Raw genomic sequence first — 25,312 nt, forward strand, 5'->3', positions numbered from 1 at the left:
ATAATTTATGTAGACACCCCACCCTCAAGTAGGTGAAGCGTAATTCCCTACTCCTTACGGATGAGCTGTGCACAGTGAGTACTTCCAAAGAGTACAGTAAGGAAATGAAGGGGAAATGTAACTTTACAATGGAGAAACCTGATAAATAAGACTTCAACCATATGATCAAGGTCAACATCATCAGTGATAAGTCATGTCACTAGCATGTACTCTCACCATATGATGAAAATGCCACGTCACCTCTGGGATCTTCTTCCCCAAGCCCCCTAACCCTAGTCTAATCATGAGAAAAACATTAGACAAACTGAAATTGCAGAACATTTTACAAAATACCCGACCAGTACTCCTCAAAACTGCCAAAGTCATCACAAAAGGAAATTCTGAGCAACTTCCCCGGCCCTGAAGAGCTTAAGGAAACATGACAACTAAATGTTATGTAGTATCTTGGATGGGATCCTAGAATAGAATAGAATAGGGAAAAGCTAATTAAATCAGAATAAAATATTGACTTTATTTAATAATGAAGTATTATGATGGGTTCACTAGTTGAGACAAACATACCACAGTAATATGAGATGTTAAAAATGGGGGGAAACCAGGTGCAGGGTACATCAGAATTCTGTTTTATCTCTGCAATACTTCTGTAAACCGAAAACTATTCTAAAATAGTGTTTGTTTTCAAAATATTAAAAACAGGATGTGGCAGAATAAACTGGGTAAATGGAGAGGAGGAGAGAAGAGAGGCCTCTTCCTGGCAGCACAGAACTGGAAGCAGCTTGCTGCGTAGGATGCCATGTTCTGACATACAGGAGCTAATCCCGGGCCTTCAAAGCCAACATCCCTGCCCAAGTGCTAGTACAGTTGCCACCTTTACCTGAGATTCAAAACCTCAACCCAGCAGGTGTGGCAACCCCTCATCCAAGGCAAGGTCTGTGCTTTGCCTCATTAGAGAATACTGCTGGGACAAAGCGGTAGGGCAAAGTGTCCCTACCAGCTGGAGTCTCCACCAGAGGGGCTGGGAAATCTGGGATCAGCTCATCTTTCTTTTCCATTTATAGAACCAAAATATGGGCCTGGGGAATTTCTGGCTCCAGCTGTCATTTAGGGGAGGACCTTCTCTAAGACATTTGCTAGAACATCACTGGAAACAATTGGGAGGGGATTTGGGGGGAAATGGAGATGTGCAGCCAAGAGGACACTAAAGGGGAGAGGGTCAGTTGACATAAAACTCAAGGATTTTTCTAGAAACATCTGGCTTTGGCAGTAACAGAAATGCCAACTAAACATTGTTTGACAGACTGGTAGCAAGAGGTGGATAATCTGAGGATGGAGAGTGTGGCTGGGGAAGGATGAGGACGTATAGAGGCTGCTGGCACATCCGCAGAGGGTAAGCCAATAAAGCAAAATTTTAAAATGTGTTTAGGGCAGCAGTGGGCACATGCAAAGGAATACCAGCTTTGGATCTGGATTGAACGTCCAGCGTGGCCACTCGCTGATTGTGAGGCTTAGTACTTAGGCCCTCAGAGCCTGCCTTTCCTCATCTGTAAAGATAATAGCCCTCACACAGGGATGTAGTTAGAATTAAATGCAGAAGTTTAGCATAATGCAAAGTGAGAACTCAATAAAAGTTAATTGTCATTATTGGTGTTAGTATTATTATTGTTACTTTTAGAAATTCCAAAAATGCAAATAAGTCCCAAGTTTCTTGTTCATGCAGTGATGGCAGGAGGAGGAAACTGCCCATCTTTCCTGGAACCCATCTACATTTTCCATGCTTATCTCTTGGGATCACATCTTCAGAAATCTCTGCAAACCGACCCTTTTTCCTCACACCTCGCAGATGATCCCCTCTGTGAAACATGCTTCCAATCCATCTTGAAATTTTTCCTAAGTGTTGCTTATGTAATAGCTATCCTTTCCAAGTGGCATCATTTAAGCCAAATCTAAAAAGGAAAAAAAATCATTCATTCAATCAGACAGACATTTATTCAACAAAAACTTCTTGAGCACCTACTATGTGCCAGAAACTGTTCTAGGTGCTGAAGATTCAGCTGTGAATGGGGAAGATAGACTTCTTGTTCTCAATGAGAGCAACTAGGTGACCAGGGTAGGCCTATAAAGGGGTGACATTGAAGTCAGGATCTGAGTGGCTAGAGGTAGCCTGTTGTGACTGGAGAAAGCTTTCCAGGCAGACAGAACAGCTTGTGCAAACATTCTAAAGCTTGGCTTCTTCAAGAAACCAGAGTGGTTGGAACTGTGGGCAAGAGTCAGAATGGTATAAGATGAGGTCAAGCTAGGTGGTTAGGAAGAGATAATGGCAGTTTTCTAATTTAGTGTTATGCATTGAATTGTGTCTCTCTAAAAAGACATATGTTCAAGTTCTAATCCCCTGTACCTGCAAATATTGGCTTTATTTAGACATAGGGTCTTCGCAGAGGTAATTAAGTTAAAATGAGTGCATACTGCATTAGGGTTGGTCTTAACCCAATGACTGGTGTGCTTATAAGAAGAAAAAAACTTGATACAGACACAGACACCTGTTTGGAGAGAATGCTATGTGACGACAGAGGCAGAGATTGGAGTAATGTGTTGACAGCCAAGAAACAGCCGGCAACCACCAGAAGCTAGGAAGAGGCAAGAAAGGATCCTCCTCTGGAGTCTTCAGAAAGAGAGCATGGCCCTGCTGACACCCTGATTTCAGTCTTCTAGCCTCCAGAAAGGACGTTTTAAGCCACCCAGTTGGTAGTACCTTGTTACAGCAGCCCTAAGGAAACAAATACAGTCAGGATAACAAGTTTGGATTTTATTCTATGAGTGATGGAAATAATTACAGGATTTTAAGCAGGGAAACACATAAGCTAGTTTTCATTTTATAAAAATAAATATGGTGCTAGGCCCAGTGGCTCACATCAGAATCTCTGAATGCTGTTATCCCAGCACTTTAGGAGGCTGCAGCAAGAGGGTCACTTGAGCTCATGAGTTCAAGACCAGTCTGGACAAAATGGCAAAACTCCATCTCTACAAAAAATACAAAAAAAAAAAAAAAAAGAAACAAAACAAAACAAAAAAAACTGGCCGGGTGTGGTGGCATGCACCTTAGTCCCAGCTACTTAGGAGGCTGAGGTGGGAAGATGGCTTGAGCCTGGGAGGCAGAGGTTGCAGTAAGCCGAGATTGAGCCACTGCACTCCAATCTGGGAGACAGAGCCAGACCCTGTCTCAAAATAAATAAATACATACATACATACATACATACATACATACATACATACATACATAAGGCTGCTGTTAGGCAGAATGGATGGGGAAGTGGAGGCAAAGTACAGAAAAGAACACTACTAAGGAGGTATCACGTGGTCTAGCTGAGCGACACTGGTGGCTAAACTAGGGTGGAAGTAGGGAGGTGGAAAGAATTGATTGGATTCAGGGTGTACTTTGAGATGGAACTGAAGTGACGGGTGAGAGAAAGCACAAAATCTAGGATAATGTCTACATCTATTCACAAAATCTTTGCTTTAATAGTACATTTTTATTATGTTAGTTACAAAACATTAGCATTTATTTACTTATTGCTGATTTTGTTAACTTACTAACTAGACTTATTATTGGGCAATAATACTGGCTTTGTCTCTAAGTTTCAAAACATTCCTTCTGTAACACTAAAGTAATGAACCTTCAGAATGAGACAGTAAAAGTTCTGTGCAGAACTTTGGGAGAGGGTATGAAGAAAAGGAAATAATCCATATTTCCTCATCGGGGAAATGGACATAATTTCAGTCAACTCCACATTGCCACTGCATTGCAGGGCAGTGGCACGAATACAGGTCTTAGAGATAACAAATGACACTCTAGTCCTGGTTCTGCTGCCAACTCACACGGGACCCTGAGCAACTCACGCAGCTCCTCTAAGCTTCATCTTCCAAAGCCATTAAATGGGTTACAGTTGTTGGTTTCTAAGTTCTTCCCAACTCATAATGTTGTGTGTGTAACTTTCATTAGATTATTTTTGAACACATTAAAGAATTTGAATCAAAACCAGTGTTAGCGCCATATTTGGAATGTTAATTAGAAGAAATGTAGCATTCTAAATTATTTGAAGTCCTGTTTCTGGTAAGATGGAAAACTGGTTATTAGGATCAATCGAAACTACTACAAATAATGAATAAATGCAAAAATGATTAAAAGTGTGGAGGAACTGACATATATAAAGAATAACCAGGCCAACATATAGGTGTAATCTGGGCCATTGCTATGAAGCCCAGGGCTTACCCTAAGAGCTACAATAAGGGCACGCCAGCTGTAGACTTGTCCCATCTTCTCCCATCCCTACCTGGCTACAAGAAAAGTTGGCTTGACACTGAGGGAGGGGATTTGCAGAATCTCTGAGAAGATATTACCAGAAGCCGGACCTCACATATATTTGCATCCCAAATTCACAGAACTTGGGTGATCAAGAAAACTTCAGGCTATGAATTTAGTTAAAAAATTACTCAATATGACAGTGTCTCAGGTGACTGGAAAGGCAAAAGAAAACACATCATCTCTGGAGAAAGGTTTCAAAGAAGTCTCAAAAATAATTTTTCAAGGTTGATGAATAACAGTCCAAAATACCCAAGCACACAAGGAAGCAAATAACTAAAGAAAGAATAAGCAATAAAAACACACAGCAATAAAGCCCCCAAAATATTAAGATATTTCAATTATCAAACTTAGATTATAAAAACAACTATGATACTATGTATAAAGATATAAAGGACAAGCTTGAAAATATATCTGGGGAACAAAAAATGATTTTAAAAAACACAGTAAATTTGAAAAAGAAGCAAATTGAATTTTTATAAGTGGGAAACACAGTAACTAAAATTAAGAAGTAAATGGATAGACTTAACAGCATTGTAAACATAGCTAAAGAGAAAATTAATGAGCTCGAAGATATGTCAGAAGAAATTACCCAGAAAGCAGCACAGAAACCAATAGATTAAAACTATGAAAAAGAGGTTAAAAGACATGGAGAATATGAGAAGTTTGAAACATAAGAGTTTCAGAAGAAAAGAATATGGAGAATGGAAAGGAAATTATATTTGAAGAGATAATAGCAGAGAATTTTCCAGAACTGATGAAAGATTTCAACTCACAGATTCAGGAAGCTCAGCAAATCCTAAATAGGATGAATAAAATATAAATCCACACATCAACACAACGAAGTGAAATTATAAAACACCAAAACAGAGAGAAAAATCTTAAAATTAGATTAAAAATACAGATTACTTTCCAAGAAACACCTTAATAAGCTAGAAAAGCAGTTGAGTTCTCTACAACAATGAACCCCAGAATATAAATATAATATCTTTGGTTTTGTTTTTTGTTTTTTTTTTTTTAGACAGAGTCTTGCTCTGTCACCCATGCTGGAGTGCATTGGTGCAATCTTGGCTTACTGCAACCACCGCTTCCTGGGTTCAAGTGATTCTCCTGCCTCAGCCTCCCAAGTAGCTTGGATTACAGGCAGGCACCACCATGCCAAGCGAATTTTCATATTTTTAGTAGAGATGGGGTTGCATCATGTTGGCCAGGCTGGTCTCGAACTCCTGACCTCAAATGATCTGCCCGCCTTGGCCTCCCAAAGTGCTAGGATTACAGGCATGAGCCACTGTACCCGGCAAAATATAGTATCTTCTATGTGCTTCAAGGGAATAACTGACAATCTAGATTTCTACACCCAGGAAAAAAAAAAAAAAAAAAAAAGTCTTTTTTTTTTCAAAAGTGAAAGTAAAATAAAGATACTTCCAAACAACAAAAACTAAGAATTTATCACTAGAGGACCTATATTAGAGGAGCTTCTTTTCATTTTACTTCAGGCAAAATGAGAAGGAACCCAGGTGGAAGGTCTGATATACAAAAATGAAGAATTTTTTAGAAGTGGTAAATAATCAGGTGAATTTAAATGAAAATGACTGTATAAAACAATAATAATGATGACTGGAGGGGCTAAAAAAGAAAAAATTAAAATGTATGGCAACAATAATATCTAAGTGTGAGGGGCAGAATATAAATGGAATTAAAGTGTACAAAAGTCCTTGTATTATTTAGGAAGAAGCAAAAGTATGGTTAACTTTAGACAACTCTAATAAGTAAGCATGCTGTAATTTTTAGAGTAACCATTAATACAACAGAAAACAGAATGCTTGACTTCCAATGAATGGGAAAGAAAAAATTAAATAATAAAAAATAACTCAAAAAGAAGACAGAAAAGACAGGTAAAAGGAATATATAGAATACAAAAAATCAGTAAAGATTTAAGCCCAAATTTATTGGTAATTTTTAAAAATATGATTGGACTAAACACCTAATTAAAAGACAAAGATTGTCATGTTAGATGTTATGGGTTGAAATGTGTCCCTCAAAAACATATTGAAATCTCAACTCTCAGTACCTGTGAATGTGACCTTATTTGAAAATACAGTCTTTGCAGATGGTCGAGTTAAGATGAGGTCATAAGTCTGGGTCTTAATCCAATGTGACAGGTATCCTTATACAAAATGGAAATATGGACAGAGAGGCAGACACACACAGATGGAAGATGATGGGAAGACATGGGGAGTAAGCCGTCTACAAGCCAAGGAAAGCCTGACACTATCAGAAGCTGGGAGAGAGACATGGAACAGATTCTTCCTTACAGACTCAGAAAGAACCAACACTACCTACACCTCGATCATGAACTTGTAGCTTCCAAAACTCTGAGACAATAAATTTCTGTTGTTCGTTACCTAGTTTGTTGCGTTTTCTTACATCAGCCCTAGAAAATAAATGCACTCTTTTTTTTTTTTTTTTTTTGTCAAGGTCTTACTCTGTCACTCAAGCTATAGTGCAGTGACACGATCATGACTTACTTCAGCTTTGAGTTCCTGGGCTCAAGCAATCCTTCCACCTCAGTCTCCCAAGTAGCTAGGACTACAGGTGAGCACCATCACAGTTGGCTAATTTATTTATTTTTTGTAGAGGCAGGGTAGTGCTATGTTGCCCAGGCTGGTCTCGAACTCTTAGGCTCAAGTGATCCTGCTGCCTAGTCTCCCAAAGTGCTGGAATTACAAGCATGAGCCATGATGCCCAGCCTAGATTTTTGTTTTTTTAATTATGTTCTCCTTCCTTTCCTTCCTTTCTGTTATGGACTGAATGTTTGTGTACCCTCCAAAATTCATACGCTGAAGTACTAACACCCAATGTGAAGGTATTTGGAGGTGGAGCCTTTGGGAGGTAATTAAGTTTACATGAGGTCATGACGGTGGGCCCCATGAAGAGATTCATGTTCTTTTTTTTTTTTTTTTGTATGTTTTTGAGACAGAGTCTCGCTCTGTCACCCAGGCTGGAGTGCAGTGGCACCATCCCGGCTCACTGCAACCTCCATCTCCCAGGTTCAAGCGATTCTCCTGTCTCAGCCTCCCAAGTAGCTGGGATTATGGGTACCTGCCACCACACCCAGCTAATTTTTATATTTTTAGTAGAGACGGGGTTTCACCACATTGGCTAGGCTAGTCTCAAACTCCTGACCTCAAGTGATCTGCCCACCTCTGCCTCCCAAAATGCTGGGGCTACAGATGTGAGCCACTGTGCCTGGCCGGGATTAGTGTTCTTAAAAGAAGAGGAAGAGAGGCCAGAGCTTGCTCGCTCTCTCCACCATGTGAGGACACAGTAAGAAGGCAGCCATTGCCAAGAGAGCCCTCACCAGAACTGAATCCTGCTGCACGTTGACCTTGGACTTCACAGCCTCCAGAACAATGACAAAATTAATTTCTATGTTGAAGCCACCCAGGCTATGGTATTTTGGTACGGCAGCCCGAGCTGACTAAGACACCTCCCCACCTCTATTTAAGGAAGACTAGCTTTGTCCATGTCCCTGCCCATAGCTTTCCTTGTGGACACATTTCTCCTTGGAACTCACATTCTTTCTTCATACAAAACTCCCTTGGGGTTCTGAGGCGATGCTGCAGGGGGACAAAGTTAGAAGACATTGAATAACTCACCATGTTTAACCACAGACTTTAGTCTAAAAACTTGCCTGCTGGAAATGCAAATTGGTTCCAATAACAAGAAGCTTGTGGCCAGTGACCTAATTCCATTCCTGGGAGTCAGCCTGTAACTGGGTCTACTCATACCTATTTCCTTCCACACTTGGGGGAGATATTAAACACCCAAGAGATGGAGGGGCTGGTACCTTTTGGCCTTGAGGCCCGCTTTGGTCAAATCTGGGATTCTAATTAAATAATCATTGCACTAACACTTTCTTAGGAAAGTAAAATTACCCAAATAGAATAGATTGCCTTCATCACAGTGAAAGCAGAAGGGGATGCTTGGAGGTGGGAGTGGAATGGCCCACCCTTTCCTTTCTTGTGCCTTTCAGAGATGCAAATGAGGAGGGATAGGATTCGGATCCTATGGTTTCAGATGCTGGTCTGTATCCAGAGAGGGGCTGAGACTGGCGAGGAGGTGGGGAGGGCTCCTGCTCTGCCTGAGGTGGGAAGGAATGGTTTCATTTCCTCCTCACCGAAGGAAGCCAAGAGAGGAGACAATGAAGCCAGTATTCCATGGGTACCAGGAGGGAGAAGGAAGAAAAAGAAAAACAAAAAAGTACTATCTGATATGGTTTCACTGTGTCCCCACTCAAATCTCATCTTGAATTGTAGCTCCCATAATTCCCACGTGTTGTGGGAGGGACCCGGTGGGAGGTAACTGAATCGTGGGAGTAATTTCCCCCATACTGCTCTTGCGGTAGTGAATAAGTCTCACCAGATCTGATGGTTTTACAAGGGGAAACCCCTTTCGCTTGGCTCTCGTTCTCTCTTATCTGCTGCCATATAAGACATACCTTTTGCTTTCCACCATGACTGTGAGGCCTCCCTGGCCACATGGAACTGTGAGTCCATTAAACCTCTTTTTCTTTATAAATTACCCATTTTCAGGTATCTCTTTATCAGCAGGGTGAAAACAGACTAATACACAATCCTTAAATAAAGTAGAATTCAGAAAAACATCTATCCATGACAGTCATTTAACAGAAGCTGTCCACTATGGCCTGCAACCCCAACAATCTTTAGTAGAAACCGTACATTTCAAGAACTGCTTGGTGTGATTGGGTTTCTTACAGAAACTGGTGAGGGGGTCAAGTTCTGTGCATCAGTGGCAATGAGATCAAAACCGTCAGCCCAACTGATGAGAGCGGGGACATGGACCATCCGGGTACAGGCATCCTGAGCTCAGCGGAACTCTGATCCCCCAGGGGCTGGAGCCGGCTTGTACTAGTCCATGAGAGAAGATTGTTACATCTTCAGGAGTATTGCAAGTGGATTGTTAAACACAGCCTTTATTAAACATTATGAGGTGGAGGTTGCAGTGAGCTAAGATTGCGCCATTGCACTCCAGCCTGGGCGACAGAGTGAGACTCTGTCTCAAAAAAATTTCTAAAATAAAAATTACAGTATATACACTTACAAGTTAATAAAGTTTGTAGGAAGTCTCTGAACCTACTCTGGCTCAGGAGGCTGCCCCATTCACAAATTGTTTTTTACTTAGTGAAACTAAACAAACAAACAAACAAATAAATAAAAAGTTTATTAAAAACAAAAGTAATAAATACTGACAACTCATCACTTTCTAATTTTATGACTGCATCTGTATTTCCAAGCATTTGCTGCTGTACATCTTTTCCCAAATCCATATTCAGGGATGTCACATTGGTGGCTCAATATTGGCCATGAAGGGAATATTTACACCTTAGAATCTGGGAAATGCTGTGAATGAGAGCTGGGCTTATTATTGTGTTGATTTATAGACTTTAAAAAGTGATGGAGAAAATGCTAAAAATGCAGATTGAACTTAAAAGCATGTCATGTCTATAGCTGTCACAATGTGAATAGCACAAAAAACTTAAATTCTTTTTTGTCTTCAAAAACTATTATCCAATCCAGGCACGGTGGCACACGCCTGTAGTCCCAGCTGCTTGGGAGGCTGAGGCAGAAGGACTGCTTGAGGCCAAGAGTTCAAGGTTGGCCGGGTGCAGTCCTCACACCTGTAATCCTAGCACTTTGGGTGGCCCAGGTGGGTGGATCACCTGAGGTCAGGAGTTCAAGACTAGGCTGGCCAACATGGTGAAATCCTGTCTCTACTAAAAATACAAAAATTAGCTGGGCGTGATGGTGCACGCCTGTAATCCCAGCTACTCAGGAGGCTGAGGCAGGAGAATTGCTTGAACCCGGGAGGCAGAGGTTGCAGTGAGCTGAGATTGCACCACTGCACTCCAGCCTGGGCGATAGTGTGAGACTCCGTCTCAAAAAAAAGAGCTCAAGGCTGCAGTGAGCTATGATCTCGCTCCTGAATAACCACTGCACTCCAGCCTGGGCAACATAGTATAATAAAACCCTGTCCAAATAAAAAACAAAACTATTACCAATTTTAGCAAGGAAGTCATTCTCAATCTTGACAAACAAGTAAAGCTCTGACATACGACCTCACCGTTTACGCTCATTTTACTCTTTAACATGAGTGAAAATAACAACTAACATTCATGTCAGAGCTATGCTCAGAGTGCCGGCTGTAAAACATTTACCAGCCTACCACTGCCTCAGATCCACTGCTGAGCCTCACCCCTGACACCTGTTCCAGCCCTGGGTGCATGGGCATTGGGGGATAGGCAACAGAAGACACAGGGGAGACAGTCCCTACCCTAGGTGCTGCGCAATGTTCAACCCAAGGAAATGGCCCCTGCCTTATGACTGTGTCATAATTTCCCCCACAGGCCACAGGCGGCAATCCATACCTACTATCAGCAAGAGAGGGACCCTGGAAAGAGGCACAGGAAGGGTATCACGTAGCCACTCTTCCCATCTGTATTATTAAGCTATCTTTTTTTTTTTTTTTTGAGACAGAGTCTTGCCCTGTCGCCAGGCTGGAGTGGAGTGGCGCGATCTTGGCTCACTGCAACCTCCAACTCCCTGGTTCAAGCAATTCTCCTGCCTCAGCCTCTCCTGACATGAGTAGCTGGGATTACTGACACGTGCCACCACGCCCAGCTAATTTTTGTATTTTTAGTAGAGACAGAATTTCACCATGTTGTCCAGGATGGTCTCGATCTCCTGACCTTGTGATCCACCTGCCTCAGCCTCCCAAAGTGCTAGGATTACAGGCGTGAGCCACCACACCCAGCCTATTAAGTTATCTTTAATGTCTGTAATACAACTCCAAGCAATATAACATCTGGACTGCCTCAGAACCAGTGACGCCAATTCAACAGTTCTAATGAAAACACGTTTAGAAAGAGGCCTTAAACAAATGTTGAGACAAACAAACAAAAACCCTTTCTACTTGAGTTTGAATATTCTCTTACTTGAGATTTTTGTGAACTTGACTCTCTTGTTACACAGGGCAAAAAACACCTATTTTTTCGGAAAAAAAATAAGGAAGAGAGAACAAAACAATCCAAAGTACTGAGGGATTACAAAACATTGCATTCACCCATATTAATTAGAAAATTACTTTAGCAAGTGAATTTTCCAGTCAACAGAAGCCTGTCCTTTACGTACTCAACAGAAGGTGCTAGCTGTTCCCAAATATCCATTCTCCTTTCTTCCTTTAATAATGGACTTCCTGAATTTTAGCTGATCATTCAGTAACCAGCACTGCATTTTCTAGCTTCCCTGGTAGCTACGGGTGGCCGAGTGACTAACTGCTGGCCTGGGGAATGCAAATTGTAATGGATGTGCAACTTCAAAAATTGAGCCCTTCAAGGAGACAGGCGTGCCCTCTGCTAGCTCTGTGTTCCCATTCTGTTGTCTAAAACAGTGGAACAGTGGGACCTGGAGCAGCCACGTTAGACCAGGAGGTAGAAACTGTGTGTTAACAATGGCAGAGCTGGCTGGGCCCGGTGGCTCACACCTGTAACCCCGGCGCTTTGGGAGGCTGAGGCGAAAGGCTCTCTTGAGCCCAGGCATTCAAGACCAGCCTGGGGAACTCGGTGAGACTTCATCTGTACAAAAAAGTAAAAAATAAAAAATTAGCCAGGCATGGTGGCGTGCATCTGTATTCCCCACAACTCAATTGCTTGACCTGGGAAGTCGAGGCTACAGTGAGCTGTGAGGGTGCCACTGCACTCCAGCCTAGGTGACAAACAACAATACAGGAACAGCCCGGGTCCCCACCCCATGGAGCCATCATACCAGCCTTCCCACACTTTAACATGAGGGAGAAATTAGCTCTTTCTTCTTTAAAGCCACTGTTATTTAGCCCTTGTTACGGCAGCTGAATTTGTATCCCGAATGACACAATTACCAACATTTTAAGTCATTTTAACTATTTTGTTTTTAACATTTCAAGGATGATATCCTTTCTAGAACATGCCACACCTTTCTTAACTCATTAAACAGAGCAGACAGAACATCATTTCCTCTTTTTTCACTTGAGAAGCATAATTGCTATTCTGAACAATAATACAAGGCGATGGCTGAGGAGTGGAGGGCTGCTGCCTCCTGTGGGCTTGGTTCATTCATGCCTAAGTCCTGCAGTTTTTCTGCAGTTCTTTCCTCTCACTCTCAAACTATCAAGGATCAAATAAGAAATACACACAAAATGCTTCCACCCGGAGCCTCAAACATAAAAGTATTCAATAAATATTTTCTATGATTATGGTTGCTATTAGTATTATTATTACTTTGTATTGGGGACAAACAGCTATTTTTCAAAACCCAGAACTTGTTTCTTCTGCTTAAATAAAAATCCCAACCAGGAAGACACAGAAGATTGAAATCCCACTATTAGAGGCATTATAACCAGCTGGCTCAACAGAATGGAAACTAGGATTTGTTCTTATTGCAGCCCCTCTCTGTTTCTTTAAAAATACCTTGGTGGTCTTTTTGGTCATGAAACGTAAGGAAAATCTACCTATTGATCTTGGGGAGTCTCTGAACTAAGGACCTCAACCAATAGCAGATGTTTCAAATGGAGAGGTAAATGCTCTGTTTGATCATGAACAAGGCTATTTTCATGGTAGTCAGAGTATGGCTCTTCATAGAACATACAACGTTCAGAGGTTTTGCTTTCTTTGACCAGGGCAAGAAGGGGGCAGTAGCACCATAAAATGTGATACTCTTCCAGCTGTGAGCCTGCCCCAGTCATGTGGCTGCAAGCCTGGGGCCAAGAAGGAGGTGGCCAGATGGGCCCTGGGAGGGGGCCTGACCTATGAACTCTAGAGCATTGACACCTGACTGCCAGTGTAACCCTCCCTTATCTGCCTGCAATTCACTCATGTTATCCTCAGGAAGCAGTTAAGTGTCACAGCCTGTGTTACATGTTCTTGGGTCTTGAAGGGAGGTCTTGGACCAGAAAGAGTTCCCACATATGCACAGAGGTGATTGACAGAGAAGCTGGGGAAGCATCAGGCAAGAAGTGACAAATGTCAACCAGCATAGACTTGTTATACAGTCAACACAATGAGGCGTCCTCAGAATCTCCTGGAGAAGAGCCTGCCAAAGGCTCAGAAACATATTATTTTATTACGATGCTATTATTAACATCAATATATCATTGTAATAATGTTATTACTGATATAATAAAATTATATTATATCTTATTTTATAAGATTGACATTATTGTATTATTTCTCTCTTGTTAGTATATTATCATCTCACTACAAAAGTAATTATTATTCTCCAGTGTCCAGCTGTGTATGGAGTCTTCTCCCCCAAAATACCTTCCCCTTCAAATCTAAGGCTACTAACCACCTGTAATTGAGCTTGCAAGAAACATGTTAACAAAAAATGTAAACAAATTCTGATGGAAGGCCTGGAAGCGTTTTCTTAGCAATGAAATACAAGATCTTTAAAAGTTAGACCAAGTAATATCTTACTTTGCTTAGTCAGGATTTTTTTTAACAACTTATGTCTCCCTAGCTGTGTCCCAGATAGTTAAAATTGTCAAATTAGTGGACATTTGGCAAATGGAGTGAAACTGTACAATTTCTGAGCTGGCTTCTTCACAAATAAAGTCCTGTCATTAATGGTAAAATGGGGTGTCCAGGTCTAGGAAATTGTCAAAATAAAACTGGGGAGATTAATATGTTGCCAACTTGATTTTGCCAACTAAGAACATTTTTTAAAATTACTAAATCCTATCAACATACAACATTTAATAAAACAATACATTTTACCACCAAGATAGTAGGAAGCAGATATTTCAGAATAAAGGATCATCCTTTAAGAGGAATCACTTGAACGTCATGAAGACTTTCAAATGGCTCTTGTTTTTCTTATGTCACCACGGATGGGTGGGAACTTCACACAGAATAGCATCCGGTTTGGAACTATTATTCTAGAATATTAAGCCCATAGCTTGGGAAGCTGTCTGGGAGTTGTTGGCCTAAAATAATTTCCATACATTTTCCTAAATATATGGGAAGTGGATTCAAGGAAGAGCAGTGGCCTACTTCCCATAAGAGAAACTCTATGAGGAAATGGGAAGAGACTGCCTGCTTTGGGCAGAGCTCTGTATTATCAGCCAACCAACCCAAAGATTTCTTCCTGATCTGAGTTGTCTCTGAGTGTCATGAGTGCTGAAAACTACCCTTTTGAGGAGACAGGAAAATTGTAAAATCAGGTTCCTTTCATGGAATGAATTTTCCATTCTTCCTGGCCCCAGGAATGCTGAGTCTGTTGGTAATTTTCATTCTTGGGTCACAGCCTCCAGGAGAGTAGGAGAAAGGCCAAATAGGAGGGAGAAGTCTTCAGTATGTTTCTTGGAATCCTGGATTTGCTCGATGCATCTATAAACAGAAAGGCTGCCCTTCTCCAGCCCTCCAGATGCAATTCCCAGAAGCCAACAACTGCACAGTAGTGAGTGGGTAAGACTGGCCCTACGCCAGCTTCAGAGACTGTTCTAAAGCTGGCATGCACATGAAAGAAAGGAGATTCTTGTTGTTAGAAGAACAACCAGTGAGAGAAGACTTTACCTCATGAGATAGCTGAGTAAAAGCTTCTTTTACTAAAACCAATGACCCCACAATAACTTTGAGGAGCCTTCCTCCCACCTACTGATTTTATTTTCCAGCATTTGGAAGAACTATGGAGAACCAAAGGGACAGAAGTTGAATTCATTACCAAATCTTCCAGAAGCTCTTTCTACTGACCTGAAATAATTTCCATATATGTTCCTAAATATATGGGAGTTAATTGCCAATTTGCATTCTGGTTTCAGTATTCAGGTCTCAAGATGGAAACATAAGCCTTTATTTCACGAAAAATAGATGAAGGAAAACTTCTGAAGCTCATTTTCTAATGCCCGAAAGGTTTGTGAAGAAGAAGTGTAACATTTTTTTCCTCTCTAGTAGCCTATTCAAAAACAACGAAGAGAAGCAGCCCTCCCTTGGGTTTGAGTTGGTTTATGATTGTGGTTACATCAGAGGATTTATTCTCCACCCCAGCCTCTCCAAATCACTGCTAATTCTTAAAAGGGTCACAGGAATGTAATTTTGTGTGATATGCCTCCTTGTAGCCAAACTCGATGTCAGCACCTTTTAGAAGTGGGAAACTAGGAATTAACACGCTGAATTTTCATTATGACTCTCTGTGTTGAGGTTCTGTTTGGAAAGACTTTCCCATGTCCTTAGACACTGGCCTGCTCACGTTATTAATTTAAATGTCTCAGGAACATCATCTGCTCCTGCTAAAATAAATGACAAATGAGTTCTGGAAAGTGGCTTCAAGATTTACCCTAGTAGGAACAGTCAGGGGAAAGCTCAGTGTCTGAAACACTAATTTAGATGCAAGGTTTAATAATGTGTGTTTAGCGATGACCCTAAAATCTGCTCGCTCACAACTTTCCGCATCTGGTGTAATTTGCTTTCTCCACTTGGAAAAATGCACACGACAGCATGCATTATGTGCCATGTTGTAACAGTGAGACCTCATCCATCACATACTTCACTGAGGGAGGCTTATTTCTCATCCCGTCTCTACCAAGCTCCCAACCTCTAGTGGCATTTTGCAGTGCAGGTCTGACCAAGTACCCACGCCCCAGCCCAATACCACTTTGGAGAAGGAGATGATGGAGCCGTACCTTGTACCCGGGTTTCCGCCCTCTTTTCTTTGGGATCTTCACTGCTGGTAAAGAGCCAGCTGAAGCAGAATAAAGGTTATGAACTGCCATCTTCATAGGTGTGGAGTGAAGTGAGGGTCGGCCTCGCTTTCTCCCCGGGATCCTTTGAGACTGCATTTCTGCTGGTGCCAGTCTTACAGAATGAGGTGACAAATCGCTCACAGGCAGAAGAGGTGCTAAGAATTAGTCCAGACACAAAGCAAAACAAAAACAGAAGGGTTTGTTTGGTTTGCAAGGCAAACATGATCCTGTCTGGTGATTTTGGCCATACCTACCACTTATTGGAGGGGAAGACCAAATATGAAGGAGCTAGGTACCACTAGATGCATTTACGATGCTGTTGGCCCTCTGGGGGAGTTAACTGGTGTAATTTCAAGGATGTTGAATTTCCATGGGGCAAGTGAAGTAGGGAAGATACTGGCTAGGCAAAGAAAACAATAGTTTCCCAGCTCCAAACACGGCTGATAATGTCACCAGCAATAAAATGACTTTGTCTGTGTCTCAGTTTCCTCAGTTAGTTCAACTTTGAACTGTTGTAACAATAATATTAAATAAACAAAGCCACTCTCTCATGTTCACTCCTATCTCTTTGCTTGAGTTATAAATTGTCATGACCTCTTTTTCTCTTGAAAGAAATTTAAAAGAAATTTAAATTTATCAAATCAATTGTATGAAAGTTGATGATGTTCCTGTATCAAAATGTGGACAGAGATTTACATACAGGCATGTTCATTTTAACATGATTTGTTCATTTTAACATGATTTAGAATTGCAAAATTAAAATGGATGCAACCCAAATAATAAGCAATAGGAGAATACTTAATATCTGCAGAATAAAACAATCAACTAGTTAAAAGCCTTTAATGACACTTTTTGAACAGCATGATGTTGAATAAAAAAAGCATCACACATTAAAATGACCTCAACTATGCAAAAAATGTGTATGGTAAAAAAGTGGAAGGAGACATGCTAAAATGCCACCAAGGCAAAGATGGCAGGACTATGGGTAATTGTTCAGCATGTACAATCCTTTGTACAGATACCACACATACTACAATAATCTTAGCATGGCACTAAAAATATGAATAATAAGGCCAGGCACGCCAGGAACACTGACTCATGCCTATAATCCCAGCACTTTGGGAAGCTGAGGCTGGTGGATCACTTGAGCCTAGGAGTTCGAGACTAGCCTGGACAATATAGCGAAACCCCATCTCTACTAAGAATACAGAAATTAGCCAGGCTTGGCTGCCCATGCCTGTAATCCCAGCTACTCGGGAGGCTGAGGCAGGAGAATTGCTTGAACCAGGGAGGCAGAGGTTGCAGTGAGCTGAGATCGCACCACTACATACCAGCCTGGGTGACAGAGCAAGTCTGTCTCAAAAAAAAAAAAAAAAAAAAAAAAAAAAGAATAAGCTTCTCAGGTAGAATTGCCTAAACCTTGAAGCAAGATGTAGTTGATCAAACTTAACTCAAAGAACATAGTGGTATCATGAGCTCAGGGGTCAGACTTCCTGGAATGTTCAGGAATGTGATGAGTGAGGCAGAACTTTAGACTTTGATTCAGGGGTGATAAAATTCATTTTTAAGGATTAGTGGTACCTTACAGTGGAAATGAGAGGCTTTTGCCCAAAAGCTTGTAGAAGAAGTTGGGGAAGACGATGGGCACAGTCCCTACACCCTGGCCTGGGCCTTGTCTACGACGACAAGATTGCTCTGCTCAGGACAGAAAATACAAAATAGTGGAAGTTCTTAAAAACATGATAGGAGATATTGGGTATCCTTTATAGATTTAAGGTCACTTTGTTAATTTTCTGAATATGAACAGTATTCTATCAATAATCTTGATTGTTCTTGGAAATACCATATGTAGTAAATAGAATTTTAAAGTATAAATTTATTTTTTGAATGCACGGTTAAACAGAAAACAATGCACTGTTAGACAGATAGACAAGGTGTTTTGGATATGAATTTTTTTTCTGTTCTTGTGAGTTTAAGAAAAATACTCGGTCTCATTGATTCTAAGAAGCATATTTTTCATATATTAACATCTCTGAAATCAGGGTGCACCCTACAGTGTGTCAGAATTCCATAGGGAGCATTTTTTTTCTATCTTAGTAGTACATAAAATAATGACAGGGGATATAACTAAAGGTATCTTAGAGTCAATCAGTTAGGATGAGGGACTATAAGCTCATTTACATGTAAACAAAAAAAATCATCCTACTTCTAGACTTAGTGCCAATAAATATACTCCACAGTGCCAATAAACATCCAAAATATTTGTTTTCCAAAAAGAGACTACTAAAAACATTGAAGAACCACCAAATTTATTTAATAAGATTTTCGCTATATGAAAGTTGGTCCAAGTCTAATTTTGAACTATTCTCATCAAGTTTCTGCTTCTTCCTTATTATTTCTATAAACTTTAAACTCAGGAATTATTTTTTTCCTAGTTTAGGACATGCTTCTCTACTTTACTACTTTGTCTTTACTGAGGAGTAAAGACAACCTATCCACTAACATCAAGATCCGAAGTCAACAAGAGAAAACCCATGATCAGGCTGGGTGCAGTGGCTCACACCTGTAATCCCAGCACACTGGGAGGCCAAGGCAGGCGGATCACCTGAGGTCAGGAGTTCCAGACCAGCCTGGCCAACATGCGGAAACCCCGTCTCTACTAAAAATACAAAAAATTAGCTGGGCATGGTGGCAGGCACCTATAATTCCAACTACTAGGGAGGCTGAGGCAGGTTGCAGTGAGCTAAGATCGCGCCACTGCACTCCAACTTGGGTGTGACAGAGTGAGACTCCATCTCAAAAGAAGGAAAGAATGAAAGAAAAGAACAACAAATCAACACTAACACAAAAACATCTATAAGCATTTAGGCAAGATAAACAGGTCATTTACAGTGGAAAGAATAAACAGGCCAGTTCACTTCAGCACCATCAGCCAAAAGATAATGAAGTCACCATGGTGGCATTTTTTTCCTGTTATTTATAGTTGTTGACACACTTGCACCCACCACAGGGCCTTTGCATTTGCAGTTCCCTTTGCCTGGAATGCTCTTTCTTCCCCCTCTAGTCCATGCCTCTCCTTCCTCAGTTAACTCAAGGAAGCTTTCTCTGACCCCACTAGGGTTTCCTGAGCTTAGAGCTCCTCAGCTGAGACACAAACCCACTGCATGTGCAGTATCCACCATGGAGCTTGGACAAGGGAAGCCCATGAGAACATGAAGTTGTGTGACTTGCTGTACCTCTGACCTAGGAGCTATCTGTCTTCTGCCAGCATCTGTGACACCAGGGCCAGCTAATTTGTTTGCTGTCAGAGAGGGTAAAATCTCAGACCCTTCACAGTTCTTCATATAGATTTCATAAGAAGTAGAAAGATTCCAGTGAAGGAAATAATATTTCTTAAAATTTTGCTAATGTCCTTAAATAAGATTTGAATAAATAAGATTATTTTATTTTGGGACAGATGGGTATTTTAAAAATATAATTTTAATTAAATGCAATCACATTAAAAATCCAAACTGACTTTAGAAAAAGAAGGGCAAAACAAAGTCTAGTGCGGAAGATTTGCCCTCCTAGTTATTAAAATGTGCTATAAATCTCCAATCATGGCAGCAGTATGGTATAGGAGTAGCAATTGGGTCAATGGAAAAGTTAGTCCAGAAATTAAATGTATACTAAATTTCCATTCAAAAAATTTAGGAACATTTCACATCAAGACAGGAAAATGCAATAAATGATTTATGGACAACTGGCATTTACAAATAAATAAAATTTTACCTATATTTTAACAAAATATTTTCAGAAATTTCCAACACTTAAATATACATTAAAAAAAGAAACATTAAAAAGTCCTAAAGACAATATAAGTCAACATTTGTATGTTCTCGGAATGGGGATGAGCTTTCTAAGTACTGGATATTAGAAAACTTGGGAAGCAGAACTAGAAAGATTGATAGACATGACCACGTAAAGCTCAAACACTTTCATAAAGTAAGTGTAAAATCATAAAAAAGATTGAAAATAAAGCTAAGGAAACTATTGGCTACATACGGGAACAACAAAAGGTTAATACAAAGAACTGCTGCAAATTATAAAAATACTAGGTTGGTGCAGAAGTAGTCACAGTTTTTACCATTGAAACTAATGGAAGGACTTCCTTACTTTTGCATCAACCCAATAAAAGTGAAACTCACTCCCCCGATACACACAATAGGAAATGAGCAAAGGATACAAAAAGACAAGCAGGAAAGAAGGAAGGAAGGAAAGAGGTGAATTATTACAAGAAAAGATTCTGCATTTTATTGCCAACTCCCCCAAAAAGTAAATTGAGGTATCATTTGTCGATTGCCAGACTGATAAATGTGAAAAACCCTGACAACACTCATGTTGGTGAGGGGCTGATACAATGGGCACTTTCATTGATTGTTGGCAAGGGTACAAATTGGCTAGCCTTTCTGGAGGACAATTTGAAAACCACGTAAAAATTTACACAGTCACACCTCCTAATCCAACTGTATCACTCCTGAGGATTTATCCTAAAAAAAGAATCTGACAAGAGCACAAAGATATATGGCCAAGGATATTCTTTGCAGCATTCTTTATAATAGTGAAATACTGAGAGCAATCAAAATGTCCCTCAAAACAACCGTGGTTTAGCACATTATTTCACATTCATAAAATGAAATATTTGTGTATATATATGTACATATACACGCATATGTGAAGATTGCAAAATAGCATATATACTTTGATTCTCTACATATATTTAATGTATATAGATAAAGACAAATCTGCACACGTTTAAGCATAAAAAGGTCTGGGAAAAGTAATCATCAAAAGGCTGATGACAATTGTGTCTGGCAGGAAAATACTAAAAGATGCTCTTTCTTTCCTCTTTGTACACTTTTGCATTGTCTGAACTTTTTTTTTTTTTTTTTGAGATGGAGTCTCGCTGTGTTGCCAGGCTGCAGTGCAGTGGCACAATCTCGGCTCGCCGCAACTTCCGCCTCCCGGGTTCAAGCAATTCTCCTGCCTCAGCCTCCCAAGCAGCTGGGATTACAGGCGCCAGCCATCACGCCTGGCTAATTTTTGTATTCTTAGTAGAGACGGGGTTTCACCATGTTTGCATGATTGGTCTTGAACTCCTGACCTCGTGATCTGCCCACCTTGGCCTCCCAAAGTGCTGGGATTACAGGTGTGAGCCGCCACGCCCAGCCACATTGTCTGAATTTTTAAAATCAGAATTAGAAAAATAGGATAAAGAGAAAAATAAGCAATGAATGGATGATTCTTATTTTCTCAAAGTTTTTACTGAAAATTTTTGCTTCCTGGAATGGCCTTTTGTTTTCTAACAGTTTTTGTTCTTGAGCCACAGAACTTCAGTGGCTACTATGTTAACGTTGCAAACAAAAGTAACAAAAAGGCAAAAATGTCTTTACCAATCAGCAAAAATATCAGAAAAAGTTGTTCCAAAGCTAAGAAGCGCATCCATAAACAGATGATGGACAGGAGTGTTTCACTGGACCCCAGAAAGAAGCAGCTTGCCACCATCACTCTCCTTAACACCATCTCCCCCTCCTTGACACCATCTCCCCACAGGTGGCAGCTGGGCCACTGCCCTCTTCCCAGATTCCCCCATCTCCAGAGACCTTCAAAGACCTCAAATGCTGTCCAAAGATATTCTATCCATAGATACATAATTTAACACATCCAAATATATAAATCAGGCCGGGTACAGTGGCTCACACCTGTCATCCCAGCACTTTCGGAGGCTGAGGCAGGTGGATCACTTGAGGTCAGGAGTTTGAGACCAGCCTGGCCAACATGGTGAAACTCCCATCTCTAATAAAAATACATAAATGAGCCAGGCATGATAGCATATGCCTGTAGTCCTACTATTCAGGAGGTTGAAGCACAAGAATCACTTGAATCCAGGAGATCATGCAACTGCACTTCAGCCTGGACAACAGAGTGAGCGAGACTCTATCTCAAAAGAAAAAAAAAAAATATATATATATATATATATACACACACATATATATGAATAACTTGAGAATGCCCAGGATCCTGGAGGGATATATGAAACCTCTGAATTTTTCTGCTTTTAATTGTGGACTTCAGTGCAGTGAATACTACCTCAGTTCGGGTCAGATTTGAAAGCCATCTTGAAGCACAGTGCTTTAGCAGTCATTAAAAGAGTCTGTCCCTAAAACAGCCTAGTCATCAAGTCTCTAAGTCTCCAAGTTATAACCTTTAAACAGGTGACAAATCCTGGCTTGGAATATTAAATCAAGTGATTTTCCGCTGGCTTCCTAAGTCTCCCTCTTCTTATCAAGCCAAGACTTGGCTAGAAATACTACAACGGAAAGCAAGAGTAACTAAGATCTGTTCTATTAATTTGGAATGACATTTTACATGTCAGCTTTGCAAATCTAATACATATCAACCAAGGTCCTGGCGAATCATGCTTCATCAAGATAAAGATCAAGAAATGACCAAATCCAAAGCATACTCCAATCCCGTGGAGCCACTGGGTCATCCAAGAGTTAGTCTGAGACATGTATTCATGTATTTACTCTTTAATTTACTAATTTGTCCAGCAGATTTCTGTTGAATAGACAGTGAGGCTCAAACACTATGCTTAGGTACTCTGATGCCAAATAAAAATAAGACTCATCCCGGCCGGGTGCAGTGGCTCATGCCTGTAATCCCAGCAGTTTGGGAGGCCGAGGTGGGTGGATCACGAGGTCAGGAGATCGAGACCATCCTAGCTAACATGGTGAAACCCCGTCTCTACCAAAAGTACAAAAAATTAGCCGGGCGTGGTGACAGCCGCCTGTAGTCCCAGCTACTCGGGAGGCTGAGGCAGGAGCATGGCGGGAAACCGGGAGGCGGAGCTTGCAGTGAGCCGAGATCGCGCCACTGCACTCCAGCCCGGGCGACAGAGGGAGACTCTATCTCAAAATAAATAAATAAATAAATAAATAAATAAATAAATAAATAAATAAATAAGACACATCCCCTCAGATAGTCACTGTCTACAGAGAAGCAAACAAGCAAAGAGGCAATAATAACATGCAAGACAGGTGGTCTAACAGGTTTTGTATGAAATGCTATGAGAACACCAAGGAGGAGGGAGATCAATTCTTTTAGCAAGGTTGGGAAGGGTAGAAGCAGGTGATATCAGAGCTAGGATTTTCCCGGGCAGAGCAGAGCAAGATAGAGGCACAGGGCTGGTGATGATGCAGGGATGTTTGGTGGTACATGGAGAAGGGGTAAGCCAGCCCAACTGGAAGCAGGATCAATGGCTTCTTTGTTTCTATGAGAAGTGAACCAGGTAGCTTTAAGGATGCCTAGCCTCTGCTGGACTCTAAGTTGTTTCCTTCTATCAACTGCATGGAGTGTGTTCCTGACCTTGGGGTAATGTTCTTACTCACTGTCATTTCGAAAACACAACCCTATCTTCTCTTGTTCTGGGATGCCATGTTGCCCTCACTGTGAGCCAATGTCTCCAGTGTCATTCTTCTGCCAGCAGTTTCACCCTAATGCTCGTGTGTCTGCGGGCTGCTTAGGGCTGTCTGTGAGGTGCTTCCCAAGGATCAAAATGCACTTTGGCATCTGTCTAAAATTCCACCATTTCCGAAGTGGCTCAAACTCTCCCACTTTGGAGGCCTTTCCTCGTCCACATGCTGGTCTCTCGACTCCTTTACCACCCATTGCGTGCACTTCCAGTTTCATCAAGCACTGACTACATGATGGCTTATACAGCTTTCCCTTTGTTTTGCACACAGAAATGATATCTGTACATCCATAGAGGCCAGGGGCCATGTTTCACATGTCACTCTGCTCCTTACAGCCCCTGGCATAGTATTTCACCCACAGAGCACGCCTGGCACCGGTGGCAACCTGTTCACCGTGGAGTCTAGCCATCTCACTGAGGCTGATGGCCCACAGCTGGAGTCAGAGGTGCCTTTGTACTTTAAATCTTTGGATAGAAATACATCAATATAATATAATGCCTTTGATAGAACGAAAACTTCATACCATAAGAAGAACAGGGCCACCAATATAATCTGTTAAATTGAAAAAAATAAATTCCTTTACACACATTTTTCTCCAATTCTGATATTAAAATTTGACCAACAGAAGCTAAAGCCAAGACTCACGTGTACTCATTCTTAGCATCAAATTTTTCCCTTGGATACTATTCTCCACCATAAATAAATCCAGGAGGCTGAGTGTGGTGACTCATGCCTGTATTCCCAGCAGTTTGGGAGGCCAAGGCAGGCGAATCACTTGAGCCTAGGAGTTTGAGACCAGCTGGGCAACATGGTGAGACCCTGTCTCTACAAAATATACAAAAATTAGCCGAGAATGGTGGCACACATCTGTGGTCCCAGCGACTTGGGAGGCTAAGGTGGGAGGATTGCCTGAGCCCGGGAAGTTGAGGCTGCTGTGAGCCAAGATCTCATCACTGCACTCCAGCCTAGGCGACAGAGTGAGGCCCAGTCTCCAATAATAATAATAATAATAAAACTTAAAAAAATAAAATCAGGACTCGTCAGAGATGACTGATTTCACATCTTGGGGATACAGAAGAGTCGGCATTAGCTTGTAACACATTATTATTACCAGAACAAAGATAATTTTGAGAATATCATCGGTGCTAAGAGGACAAAGAAGCAACTTGTAACAATTTATTAATCAATAATAATAACCATAGCAATGTAGTCAATTGACATAAATTGTTTGTGATAAGCAATGGGTTTTTTTTTTTAATATATTCAAAAGACTTAGATAAGGCGCACCAGACTATGGTTGTACTTGTTTTAACACAAAAGAAGGTGAATAGAATAAAAGTGATTTAGGTGATTTTAGTAAGTATAGGAGAGCTTATGTATAGGTATTTTGTTTTGTTGAGTACTGATATGCACAGTCTAAATAGAGAAAGTTAGAGTTTAAGGCCAGTTGGACAACATGGTAAGAGCCTGTCTCTACAAAAAATGCAAAAATTAGCAAAAAAAATTAGAAACAAACCCAGTTTCTGAATACAAAGAAACTGAAAGTAAACCAGCTTGTCCTGAAAAAAAAAGAAATTGACCCAGGAACAAAAAGACCGACTAGTCAATCTCAGTTGTCCCACATGATAAGCAGGCCAAAAGAGGTTCA

At 40.9% G+C, this 25,312-nt stretch overlaps 1 protein-coding gene across 10 annotated transcripts in view; it reads right to left on the minus strand.

Annotated features, from left to right (window-relative positions):
* Positions 1-25,312, minus strand: part of SCML4 (Scm polycomb group protein like 4) — a 148,492-nt gene that overhangs the window by 53,301 nt on the left and 69,879 nt on the right. For 2 of the 10 annotated variants that reach the window (XM_054489978.2, XM_063667052.1), the window contains exon 2: positions 16,091-16,305. The exons of 7 other annotated variants lie outside the window; for them this stretch is intronic. In XM_054489978.2, coding sequence (XP_054345953.1) covers positions 16,091-16,246 — 156 coding nt within the window. In that variant the 5' untranslated portion in view covers positions 16,247-16,305. Of the gene's footprint in view, positions 1-11,920; positions 11,995-16,090; positions 16,306-25,312 lie in introns of those variants that run through there. One more of the 10 variants, XM_063667051.1, reaches the window with a different exon arrangement.

The sequence above is a fragment of the Pongo pygmaeus genome, chromosome 5, assembly GCF_028885625.2.
Source record: "Pongo pygmaeus isolate AG05252 chromosome 5, NHGRI_mPonPyg2-v2.0_pri, whole genome shotgun sequence".
Classification (NCBI taxonomy): domain Eukaryota; kingdom Metazoa; phylum Chordata; class Mammalia; order Primates; family Hominidae; genus Pongo; species Pongo pygmaeus.